This window comes from Mandrillus leucophaeus, unplaced genomic scaffold (assembly GCF_000951045.1).
Source record: "Mandrillus leucophaeus isolate KB7577 unplaced genomic scaffold, Mleu.le_1.0 Scaffold1749, whole genome shotgun sequence".
NCBI lineage: Eukaryota > Metazoa > Chordata > Mammalia > Primates > Cercopithecidae > Mandrillus > Mandrillus leucophaeus.
In genome coordinates, this window is record NW_012101753.1 from 33,923 (window position 1) to 47,780 (window position 13,858).

The 13,858-nt window shown below is 35.7% G+C and overlaps 1 protein-coding gene across 1 annotated transcript in view; it reads right to left on the reverse strand.

Moving 5' to 3' along the window:
- Positions 1–793: 793 nt before the first annotated feature.
- Positions 794–13,858, reverse strand: part of LOC105537568 (sodium-driven chloride bicarbonate exchanger) — a 295,346-nt gene continuing 282,281 nt past the window's right edge. Inside the window, exons 11-15 of the mRNA XM_011977214.1 lie at positions 10,397–10,543; positions 5,673–5,773; positions 2,505–2,679; positions 1,791–1,924; positions 794–1,043 (exon numbers count right to left, since the gene is read on the reverse strand). Coding sequence (XP_011832604.1) covers positions 794–1,043; positions 1,791–1,924; positions 2,505–2,679; positions 5,673–5,773; positions 10,397–10,543 — 807 coding nt within the window. The remainder of the gene's footprint in view (positions 1,044–1,790; positions 1,925–2,504; positions 2,680–5,672; positions 5,774–10,396; positions 10,544–13,858) is intronic.

Below are 13,858 nucleotides of genomic sequence, written 5' to 3' on the forward strand. Positions count from 1 at the left end.
TACGGAAATCATTGGTGGTTGATGCAGAGATGATAACTGTCTCCTAAAGAACATATTGCTTCAGATATTTGCAGTATAAAAAACTGTATATAAACACAACAAAAAATTATACGATTAAATAATGGGGCCATTTAATGGCCACATATAGTCTGCAGACAAAGCCTGAGAGACATTCCAGACTGTTGATATACCAAAACTAGAAGGAGCAACAGATCCAATCACATCTTTAATCCTGGACTGTAACATCACTTTCAACAAGTAATACCTGAGTATTTCCATCAAAAATGTCACACATGCCAAAACCAAAATTAAATTTTTCATTCAGTGACTTATGTTCTTACCACACTTTCAAACATCTAGTAAGATTTAGACCCAATAAGTTTATTTTACCTTATTGCTCTAAATTTGAAACCTTATATTTTCATTACTATGTTTCTTTGAATTATTGTAAATTAAAAAGACCCTGAAATAACACCAAATAGCATATATTTTGCTAAAGTAAAATTCGTGTATATTAAAATGGACTTGGTTCCTTATCTACTTATTTTAGAGAACACTAGACAAACAGAACTTTAAAAAGATACTCTTGGCAGAGATGGTATACTGATAATGCAAGTATCAGATGAGTGGCTGATTAAATAACTTTTAAAATCCTGTTCAACTCTGAGAGTCAGGATTTAGGTCATGAATCAACTTAAGGCACATTCTCTGCTGAGTAATTTCCTCATATTTCTTGTAACAATAGCAATATTTGTAAAAAGAAAAGCCTCAAAGCCAGCAGGGGAAATGGTACTTACGAGTATTGTGTCAGCAGTTCCAGATCATTATGCATGTTGATTGGATAAGCTTCACTGAGTTCAAACAACTTCTCCAGGGCCTCATAAATGAAAATGATGCAAATCAGGGAAGCAAAAGCTTCTTCAGTAAACCGAGTGATGTAGCAGACAAGGGAACTAGCATCAGTGGCCACAAGTATGATACACAGAGTTGCTGTCCAAAGTCCAATGCTAGCTCTTAAAGATAGGTATGACAGCCCATATTCTCTGGGAGGACGAAAAGGAAAGAACAGTGAAAAGAAGGTCATTCAACAGCTTGCTATCATTTTAAGCAAATGAAAATAAACCTCATTCAGGAAGTGAAAGTAAATAAGCTTCACATCCTATGAGTATCTAAATTCAAGACTTTGTCTAAAGTCTTGTTTAAAGCAGGGGTCCTCAACCCCCTGTCTGTGGCCTGTTAGGAACGGGGTTGCACAGCAGGAGGTGAGTGGCAGGCGAGTGAGCATTACAGCCTGAGCTCCGCCTCCTGTCAGATCAGTGGCGACATTAGATTCTCATAGGAGCACAAGCCCTGTTGTGAACTGTGCATGTGAGGGATCTAGGTTGTGTACTCCTTATGAGAATCTAATGCCTGATGATCTGAGGTAGAATAGCTTCATTCCAAAACCATCTCCCCCACCCAATTTATGGAAAAATTGTCTTCCATGAAACCAGTCCCTGGCACCAAAATGGTTAGGGACCACTGGTCTAAAGGGAACATCTAAAGGGACAAAATTAAAAGGGATTTCTCAGTACTTATAACTGAGTCTTACTTTTTAAAAATATTACATAACAATATACATAAATCTTTTGCTTTTCCTCTGTTCCCATGATGAAGCAAAAATGATAAACTGAATCAAACCAGGCAATTCTGTCTCTATTAACAGACCTCCAAAAGTGATGTTGGGAGAAGTATAAATATAGTAAAGAGAAAAGGAAGAGGCTAAGGGCTGAAAAGTACATAACACTTACTTGCAAAATTTAAACAAAATCTTTTCAAACACCAAAACTGGTCCTGTACTGCCTAATATGGTAAGAGGCTGTCCACCAAAGAGAGAATAGGCTATCCCAGTCATGGATGCTCCAAAGAGAGATTCAATTGCACTCTGTGTAGAGATATAAATGGTTCAATTACCTAAGCTGTACAGGAAGCCATTGTAGCTAAGGAGAAGACATTTAAAATACACGGATATGTGCTTTCTCCTTCACCATGAAAAGCCTAGCAATCCTGGGCAACATGTGGGGTAGGATGATGACTAAAGGGGCTGACAGTAAGAAGAAAATGCATAGTAGCAAAAGTGGAGGTGTTCTTTTCACTTTCTTATCTCACATCTCTGTTGCCTTACAAAAGGTTTAAATGTATTCAGGATTAGCATCTGGACAGAAACATGGCCCAGATATATAGCAAATGGACTTCTTGTGAGACAAGAACTGAGCCTAAACCTAGCTTAGGATTGGGGGGCTGAGGGCAAGGCATCAGATGAGAACCTTTTGTAAGACTCAGAACTAGTCATTCTGAGACATTCCACCCCCAGATTACAAGTTCCACTAGCCATCCAGGAAATTCATATAAGGTTTATCTAGCAGACCATATCTCAAATCTCTCCAAAATTAAATGCTTACTTATCTAACTGAATCTTAAAAATGGATTATGTTTCAAAGTTCAGAGAAAAGCATGATACATACTATACGCCCTTCAGTTGCTTCTCCCAGCAGTCCTCCAAATGTGATGACAGGAGACATACACGCGCAGTAGAGAAACAGAAAAGATGCTAAGCACTGCAAGCTGAAAGCATCTCTGAAGTCACTCCAGAAGTATGGAGCTTTTCTTTTGATATCTAAAATAAGTCCCCCAAAAATCCTAAGACAAGGGGGGGAAAACACAATAGTGAAACCCAAATATAAAAAAACACACAAGTCAAAATGCTCATTTGCTTTGTTGCCAGGTCACAGTATACGTTTTCCATCAGCAGAGGTGAGACCCACATAACCTGCTGCATTGTATTATAATGATCTACAGGGAGGCACTGCACAACTATGTTACTCAATTCCTAACCCAATATCGTGTCAACCACCAAAAATCCCAGGTTCTCTTAAACAAGGTTCAGAGCTGTTCACCAATCATAATCCAAATAATGAGATTCAAGGATTACTCTAATCTCTGTGCCATTTCTACGTCAACCTACTCCTCCTAAACTCAGGCCTACCACCCTCAATCATTGGCAGTATTTCTAAATGTTTAATTCCATTTAGCATAGCAGGGAGGGAGGGAGGGAGGGTTAGCTGGCTTTTCTATACTCCAGTAGTGAGCATCACCCTAGAGAGAAAAAGCAATGTTTAACCATAGCTCCAGTTACCTACTCTCTCAGCCAAAAAAACAAACAAACAAAAATCCCTCACTAGATATTGTTGCAGGAAGACATCTAAATGTCCTTTTGGATGGCAGCAATACTTAGTAGAGACAGATAGGTTCCGGAGCTGTTTTCATTTTTAGAAAACTAGGAGGGAGTCCTTAATAATAATCAAACTAGATAAATGTAATTTTGATCCACTATTGCGTTAACACATCCCAACATCTGTGATTCACAAGACAATAGTGACCTTACTTGGTATAAATTCATTTACTCCAAATATATCCAAAACCATATTGAAACACTTGAAAGAGAATTTTTTTGGGGGAAAAGTATTAAACTGTGAAATGATGCTTTAAATTTGAGAGCTTTTAAAAAAATCTATTAGAAATGAGACCATTAATAAGTAGGTATTCTCATTTTATGAACATCTAATAACAATATGCAGACTTAACATTTGTCTACTGTAAGTTGTTTTGTTCCGTGGAATAATGATGTGATAGCAAAATGAATTAGACTATGAGTAAGTTCCTATGTGAAGGTTAATGTTAATGGTGAAAAAAACTTATGCTCCAATAAACTGCCAGCGTGCTGAGTATACTTGGATCACACAAAACTGTTACATTTTTCTTATTTATTTTATATATAGGAATATTCATTTGGCAGTCCTAGAATCACTTCAGAAAGGATTGTTCTTTTTAGAAAAAAATTCTGGTTAGAATTTGAAATAAAAGATGTACATATTATGAATAATTAAAATATTTTACCATGTAACTTCTCTGATCTGATTTATCTGTAATCGTTACATAATAATAACTATTCTACTATTACGCAGGTATAAGATCACTATATTTTCCTATGATTGGTTCCATCAGAGAGCTATGGAGTAGGAGAGGGTTGAGAAGAATGAAACTTCAATTGAATAAAAGGACATTTGAAACTCAGAGAAGCTTGCAGAGAACCTGTGAAATATTTGTACACATAAAGATCACCTTAGGCTTCTCTACCCATGTTTAGTAAAACATACACATTATATTTTTTTATTTTGGGGATCATTTCTGAATAATTTGTTAACTTATCAAAGTCACAATTCAAAACAGATTTACTCTACCAGTCTATTTAGGCATTCATTTGTGATTTATATCCCACCTAATCCCAAAAAGAATTTGAGGTGGTTATGAGCTATTAATTAGTAATTAATATTTATAGTTTTGATAGCACTTTATATTAGACCATTGATTCTAATCAATTACTTATTAGAGCATACATTAGTCTGAATAGTTGTTATAGTACTGTGTATAAATGTGCTTTTAGCAGTAAAAATCTAAATCCGGAAGTGGGAGTTCATTACAGAGAACAGTGCAAGAGCAGCCCAGATGTACACCAGCAACTCCAGGAGAGCAGATGAGTAATGGATACTTCAAGTCATGTCAGCAACAGAATCTGTGGAAGAACTCTGGAGAAGCGAAGATACCGGATATTGGTGACCTGGGAGGATTTAGGAAGCAGTAAGGAAAAGTGAACTTCGAAAAAAATCTAAGCTATGTGGCATGTTACACCTGAGAAAGAGAAAAAAATACCACCAAAAATAAAAAGACAGCATTCAAAAGTATGAAAGCAAACAGAATGAGTAACAAAGGTTCCAGTGAAGGGAAAAGGAAAAAATTGTTTGAACCATCTCAAATTAGGTATCAAGCCTGAGGAAGACATTAAAGGACATTTCCTCAGAGACAACACATAGATAAATGGAAAGAACACAGAATTAAAATGCAGAGTGCTCAGGAACTGGAAAGTCAGCTTAGAGGACACATTGCAAGAAGTACAGAAAATGGCCTTGAGGGGAGGGGAGCACCAATCCTGCAAAGTCTTTGCAACTGCCTTTAATTACAATGGAGGCTATACACATATTCCCTGAAGAGAGACCCACCCAAGGGTTTCTGATTTTCTGCTCACACATTGCTTAGAGAGAGACAAGCTGTCAAAAAAAACCATAAAGCACCATTTTAAGAAATAAATTGAAGCTTTCATCTCTTCAAAGATGTGTGATTAGAAAATAAATCATATAGCTCTTTCAAATCACAGCCGTAAAAATAAAAAATACCATTATATACATCCTACTTGCATTTAATGAGATAGGGCCTACAAGACTGAGTTGTTGGTATTTAGTTTTATTTCTATCTTGAACTTGAAGCTTTCAATGGGTTCTTTTGGAATGGTCAATTGACGGTTTTCCTTTTCATTCTAAGAATCTGGGAATGCATTTTATGCACAGCAAAATGAAAGACTAGGTAAAGTATAATGGAAGGGTGTCTCCACTGTTTTAGTTTAACAGTAATGACAATCATTAGCAACTTCAGAGAAATCAAACTAATTGGCATTTTCACCCTCAAAAAGCAGCTATTAAAAGTATAAAATAAATTAGATCTCAAAATAGCAATTCCTAACAGAGAAGAATGGTATGTCATTTGGTCATTGAAGTCCCATAGAAGTGATTTTCACTAACCTTCCAGTTCTCTGGAGTTCAGGTCCACTATGCCCTCCGTGGGGCTCTGCTTCCCCATGAGCTGCTGTTCCATTTGGTACAGCAGGAATCTTCCTCTTCTCCTGTGGAGAGTTTCTTTGTTCGTGTGTTTTGTTTTATTTTAATTTCAGATGTTAATTATAAATAACAATAACAGTTCATTTTCCTTGAAGCAATATGCACAATAGCTGAGAACCTAGGCACTGTACTTATTTGTTGCTTGACCTCTGGGAAGTTATTCAGCCTTTTAAAGTGTTAGTTTCTTCCTCTGTTTACTGGGGGTAACATCAGTATCTATCTTATAGTGTGGCTAAGAGAATTAAATGAGGTGATAGACACTTATTTATTCTTTCAACTAATACTGAGTGCCTAGTGTGTGCCATTCATTGTAATGAATGCTAGAGCTGCAAAGGTGGGCAAGAAAAATCATCCTGTTAGTGAAAAGAGACAATAACCTTAAAATATCAGGTACAGATGGGAGCTATGAAGAAAAATGAAGTAAGGGAAGGGGAAAGAGAGAGATCAGGATGCGGGTAGGTTGGCGTGAGGAGGTGTTAAGTATGGTGGTGTTATATGCCTGGCATAGTTTAATTGTTCAAAGAACAGTAACCATCATCACTATTTTTAAAGTATATTTCCCTGTGTGATTCCAGCTAGTATCTTTCTACCCAGAAAATAGTTTACAATATGGGTCTCTTTAACTCATAGAGTGTCAAAGACGATTGTAAAAGGAGGCGTCTAATTTAACCAATGACAAATTAGTGGAGATTCAGGTAAGTATTGTTTTCCCAAAGGTCTATTCCATCCACTTTTGTTGGTGAATATGATTTTTTTAAAAATCAGAAATTTCTACCTAAAATCCTACCTATGGTGATCTTAGAGCACACCAATGTGTTCAAAAGCACTTCAAAGGATAATAGGAAAAATCTTAAGTGGTGAAATTACGATTTTTACTTGACCACCATTCCAAAATAGAATTAGTATAAACATGAAAAACAAAAGTGACTCATAAACTGATCTCACTTACCAGGAGACATCTAGGTAGAATGATACAGGTTTAACATATAAAAAAGGTTTTGAAAAATACACAATATAAGAAAGTTTATTGCTTAATATTTAACAATTTCCCCAGGTAAATAGATGGACGCAATAAGACTAAAGTTCAAAGATAAAAGAGAAGCATCTGTTAACTGATGAAGGAACTGTCTTTACAGGTAAATAGGATACATTAATAAAGGGATTTAAGAGTTATCCTCACTACCTACTTCCCAATCACCTAGGAAAACAATTCATAGCTTTCACAAGTCTCAGAAAGCAAGTATTATTATGTGGTCTTCTGGGAGAATACTACTGACTAGATAAATTAACTCTATTTTACAATGACAAAACTAACAGAAGGTGATGTTTTGGGAGCCAAGCAAGGAATGTATATTAAGGAAAAGGGAGTCATCAACTCTTAAATGCTGTTCATTGATAGGTTAGATAAAATGCAGGTTGAGAATTGACCATGGGACTTAGCATTGTGGAGATCATTGTTCACGTACATATTTTACTGAAGTGGTAGGGGCAAAAGCCTCTTGGAGTGCGTTAAAAGAGAATTGGAGGAGAGTAACTGGAGGCAAGTAGTGTAGAGAACTCTTCTGTGGCATTTTGTTGCAAAAGGGAATGAATAAGAGTGGCAGGCTGGGTAGTGGTATCAAGAGAGTTCTTTTATTTAAGATTGGTACATTTAATTGTATGTTGTATGCTAATAAAAGTGATAAAATACAGAAAAAAGGATTTGATGATATAGAAGAGAAAGAGGAGAATTGGTAGGGTTGCGCTCTTGAGTAGATGTGAAGAGATAGGCTCTTTCTAGTGCACAAGTAGAAGGCTGACTTTGGCTAGTTCATCAATAGTAATGAACAGGAAGGCAGAGTATGTGCATGCAGATGCTGGCCGGTGGGTAGGTATGATGGTAGCAATCTATAGGAGTTCTTTTTTGATTGTTTCAAATTTCTTAGGGAAGTAAAAGGCACATCAGCATATGAGAGTGAGGGTCAGAAAGGATGTGCTGAAGGCTTGAGGAGAGAAAAATAAGTGTGAATTAGTTATCAAGTGAGAATGATTGGACTAGGGAAGTGTCGTATGATGAACCTGCAACACGAAGGGCTCACTTAAGGTATGCGGTCATGAATTTATGTGAGACCAGTCAATGTAGTTACATGTTTTCCTTCAGCTTCAGCTTCATCAATGTGGTACAGAGTGAAGTGTTGGATTCTCACAGGGTTATGGTTTTGATAAGCAAGTACATGATATGAGAGAAGAGCAAATAAGTTGAGGGTACACAAAAGGGAGTGATTTTAATGACTGACACAAAGTTCTAATGAATATTTTCACAGTTGTCCCTGGAGGTGACAGGTTAATCTTCTCTTAACTGAAAGGAAAAAAAGTATTTAAAATGCTGGGATTTGCACATTTCAAATGAATAAAAAAGATGGAAATTATCCCAATGGTAAAAATATTTGGGCCAGGCGCGGTGGCTCACGCCTGTAATCCCAGCACTTTGGGAGGCTGAGGTGGGCAGATCATGAGGTCAGGAGATCAAGACCATCCTGGCTAACACGGTGAAACCCCGTTCTCTACTAAAAATACAAAAACTTAGCCGGGCTCGGTGGTGGGCGCCTGTAGTCCCAGCTACTCTGAGGCTGAGGCAGGAGAATGGAACCCGGGAGGTGGAGTTTGCAGTGAGCCGAGATCGCGCCACTGCACTCCAGCCTGGGCGACAAAGCGAGACTCCATCTCAAAAAAAAAAAAAAAAAAATTTGAATGAGTATGAGGTCAGAATGTTTAATACATATGAACTCATTTCACTCCATCTAATAGAAAACATAGCCTCATGCTATCTATTATTCAATTACAACATGCATTTTTAAAACATGAATGTTGAAAAGAAGCATAAAGCATATCTGAAATTCAAATTTGTTGTATAGAACTATGCTGTCTAATATGATAACCACAAACTGCATATGTCTATTTACATTTATGGTAATTAAAATGAAAAATTCTGTTCTTTAGTCACAGTAGCAACATTTCTAATGCTTACTAGTGGCCTGATTACTAGACAGCATAGATACAGAATATTTCCATTATTGCAGAAGACTGTTGGACAATTCTGATATAGAGCATCAACAGAGAGGTTAAAACATTTGTTCAAGGTCATACATATATAGACAATTGCAGAACCCAAATGCCCTGATTCTTAATTCGATGTTCTTTTTACGACTGCCTCTCAATACCCAGAATCCAATAATTAATTCTGATTTTAAAGGGTGTCATAAAATCATAAACAATATTGGCCTCCCATCACTCAACTTGCCTCAAAAACATTATTGTTCACAAAGCTGTTTTCAAAAACACTTAACTTCATCTTTAATGTTTCAATAGCTAATTGGTGTTATAGTGAATTTTAAAGCCTCATTCTGAATGTGTTAATATTTTGCTGAATTTCTCCAAATAATATTAATTAAGGAGTTTCTACATATTCAGGAAGCATTATATTGCCTTTTCTAATATCATTAGTATAAAGATGTATTCTACAAGTACAGGAATGAGACAATCTGTAACCCCTATAATTAATTATTAGGCAACTGTTTTTATTTTAGTAATAGATCAACTGAAATATGTGGTAGCAGTTACAGAATCACAAAATGGTAAGTTTTGAGAAAAGGAAATAGTCTTTAATAATTATGAAATGACTTCAAAATGAAAATATAAAAATGAGGTATCCATAGAGTTTCTTTAAACTGACAGTGAAATTGAGATACCCTTTTTAAGTACTCATGGTTGAGTGGTACAACTGCTCATTTGGCCATCTCTGGCAAAGCAGGAAAATTTCTAATTCCAGAGCTGGGTCAATTAGACCATCTGTCGCTTCCAGTAGGGCAGCAGAGTCAGACCAGGCTGAACTCCGCAGGGCAAAGGCCAAAGGCAAGACTAAGTACGTAACAACTTGGGAGGGTTGTGGGAGGCAGATTCAGTAGGCATAGAGGTGGCAGTGTGAGGAGTGAGCTTAACAAACATTTGGTCGTCATTCTTAATAGTCATGACTGCAATTTAAAAAGTGACCCTAGAAAATAGCAATGCTTTATATTTCTATCTTTCTGGATTGTATGATGGGTAAAATATCCATTATATGTTCATAAGCAAAATTAAAAAGTCTTTATATCATACATCCACACAAAAGCAATACAAATATAAGAATTACAATTTTAAAATCTTCCCAATATTTACTGTGATTAGCAGTAATAAATGTGGAGTTTTCTACATAATATGATTAAGTCATGTCTTTGAATTTTCCTAATGCTTGCCAATTTCAAAGTGATGTATCAAAACATAGAAGGACAGTAATGGGCTTTTTATCAGGCTATATTTTATATTGTTATTACAATTTTAATCTTCCTCTTGTATAATATATGTTAAGTAGGAGCTAAAATCTTTCCAGGTATATAGCACTGTTTGATTAGTAGGTTGTCATCAAACTGCCAAGTTTCTCAGTAATGTGTGTTGGAGAGTATTAAGAAATATCTTGTAACTTCATGCCCCTTCTGCCTTCGAGGCTATCATTTAAATCATTTGAATCTTCTTGATGGATTATGCTACTTTGAAACATGCATTTAAAAGACAAAAAATATTCAATTTCAAAGAATGTCTTCAAATATACATACCTGGGAAGGTACATTTTTGGGAGGCTCTATTCGGATGCTTGGATCCCATTCTCCAGGAGGGAGAACAGTAACCTGATCCAGAAACTCATCAATTCCTGATACCAAGTCATTACGATCTTTAGCTTTATAAGCCACATCATGAAATACCTTTAGAAGAAATAGAAATATTATTTACAGTTTAAAAATAATTATAAAATATTAATGTGTTCAGTGTTTTCAACACAGTTATCTCACATGTGATTATAACAGTTTGAAGAAACAGACAGCTCTGACTCTAAAGAAGTTTATAATGTAAAATATTATAATTTATTTTATGGATCCATATAGGTAACTATTTTTCTTAAGATGTCAGATGAATGTTGAAATTTCTAGAGGGAAGGAGTAAGGGAAAGAAAAAGGAGGATGAAAGGAAGCTCATTAAACTAGAATTAGGCAAAAGTTATTTATGTGTGGGAAAATCAGTTCCTGGAGGAAGCCTTTGCTTAAAAATAGAAATAAAACTTTGTAAAATGTGTTGGAAATTTCAGCAGTATTTATACCCTGGCATAAATAAATTAATTTAAAGGGTTAATTTTATTTCAATTTTGAAAATAATACTAAGGTTATAAATTAGTATTTTCTGGATATATAGTCATTCCTCAGTATCTTTGGGGGACTGGTTCCAGGATTCCCTGCAGATACCAAAAATCTATGGATACTTGAGTTCCTTATATAAAATGGAGCAGTATTTGCACATACCCTACGCATATCCTCCTGTATTTAGAGGGTCCCCAACTTTCTATAGTTTCTCTTACAATCTTTTGACTTTATGATGGTGCAAAAGTGACATGCATTGAGTAGGCTCCTCAACTTTCAATGGGGTTAAGTCTGGATAAATCTATCACAAGATGAAAACATCATAAGTCAAAAACATAGTTTCCACTTATGATATTTTCAATGGGGGGACATAACCTTCCATTGAAAGTTGAGAAGCATCTGTACTTTAAATCATTTCTAGATTATTATAATATCTACACAATGTATATGCTATATAAATAGTTGTTATACTGTATAATTTTTATGCATATGGTTTTATTGTAACGTTGTTATTTTTTATTGTCCCCCCTGGAATATGTTTGATTTTTGTTTTTAGAGGCAGAGTCTCGCTCTGTCATGCAGGCTGGAATGCAGTGGCATAGTCATAGCTCACTGCAGCCTTGAACTCCTAGACTTAAGCTCCTGCTTAAGCTCCTAGCTTCTGAGTAGCTGGGACTACAGGTGTGTACCACAAAACCTGGCTAATTTTTTAAAAAAATTATTGTAGAGACAGGGTCTTGCTATGTTGCCTGGGCTGGTCTTGAACTCCTGGTCCCAAACCATCCTCCACCTTGACCTCCCAAAGTGCTGGGATTATAGGTGTGAGCTACTGTACCCTGACTTTTCAAATATTTTTGATTTGCAGTTAGTTAAGTTCAAGAGTGCAGACCCTGAAGATACAGAGGGCCAACTACATATTATATCTTTGCAGTACAGAAAGTGTATTTCCACACAAAGTATGAGTTACATTTCATACTTATACCCTTCACCTCCCCTCCACACACATGTGCTGTGTTAGTCATTTAGGGTATTCACAGATATTCTAGGTTTTCTTCTAGACCACGTGGTAAGATTGTACTTCTTTGCCTTCTTTGATATTTGGATTAGGTATATTCTACTTGGGTGTACATATGTCACTTTTGAATGGAAGTTATGAGTATCAATGTGTGATTTATCACATTGCTTTTTTTCTGGTTTAGTGACTGAGAAAACACAGGTACAGATAGAGCTTCTATAAGTGCAGGGAGCCTAAGTGATTATAATGAGCAGAGTCTCTCTCTTAGATCTTGATGAACATTTAGCATGATAGAAATAAACCCTTATTGTTTTAAGCCATTAATATTTTAGTTGGTTATTCCTGTAGCCTAACCTAATTTACCTTAACATATACAGGAATTATGTACTTAATATAGTAAGTGTGGAAAATAAAAGATAAAGAGAAAAAATTGATTTACACTGAACATAATATAAATATTTCTGGAACTTTAAATTTCACTTGGGATGAAATGATACAAGTATTTGAGACTAGGGACTCCTATAGTATTCTTTATGCTGGCCTAAATTACAGTGACCAAATGTCCCAAAATTGCCAGGAAAATCCTGCTTTCAAATATTCTGTTCTACTTTTAGACCATTTGTTTCCATTTCTGGTTTGATACTCAATATAAACTGCTAAGTAATAATGATCATTTTAGAAAGCTTTTTCTTGACTTTCCAACTAAGAACACTTCACAAAACATTATTGGTCTGATAAACAGACTTTGCTTAGCATAATACAAAAATATCAAAGATCTATTAATGGTTTAGTTGTATTTTGAGAAGGAGATTTTTCAAATATTAAAAATACAGATTTCCATGCCACAAGCCTCTTCTAAAGATGGTTACATGGCCCTGAGACCTAACTGGAACACTTAAGAATTGCAAAAGTTCTTAGTCCTCAATGAGAGTTTAGCAACTCTACTATTTTCCTGTTAGTAACAACTCTCTTGAAATCTTTCTTAATTTGATCACATTTAATTAGAAAATTGCTTTGAAAGATCACATGATCCTATACCCTGTTTTAGGTAGACAAATATCCAAATTCATCCAGGACAACAGAGTTCCTATTATTTTAAAGCTCCCTAAAGGTATAGGTGCCATAATTTGTATAATTTTAAATCATACATAGTATTTACTATTGTTTCCCTATCACCAATTTTATCAATAACCTAATTATTTTACATTCCTCTTCTACCTTTTCTTTGTCTAGCTAACCTAACAGTCTGATTTCAGTTGACCCCCTGACTTCCCTGATCCGCTTCTCAAACAAGATGATATGCTTTGTTAACAATCTTAACATCATCTCCTTCTTGATAGCTTTCACTGTAATTATAATTATTCATTATAATTAATTATTAATTATATAATTAGTTGTTCAATGCCTGTTTTTCTGATAAAACATGAGCTTTGAACGTTCACTCAGTAAATATTTATCAAACTATTTAAGTGCTAGTGATAGAGCAGTGAACAAAACCAAGAAAAATTCACCCCCTCATGGGGCTTACATTCTAAGGGGAGGGATGAGGTGGAAAATAAACAATATAAATGAGTGTATATTTTGGTAGACGATGGAAAGTGTTATGGAGAAAAATGAAGCAGAAAAGGGGAATAAGGGTATGACTGGGGACTGTTGCAATTTTAAATAAGGTGATTAAGGAAGGTCTTAATGAGTAGACATTTCAGCAAGGACCTGAAGAAGGTAAGGATGCTTACCCTATCATTATCAGGAACAAGAGCTTTCCAGGCAGACAGAATTACCAGTGTGGAGTATGCTTTGAGAAGCGGCAAGAGGGAAAGTAGCAGATGACATCTAAGAGGCAAGGTGGGAGCATGCTTTAAAGTAGCAGA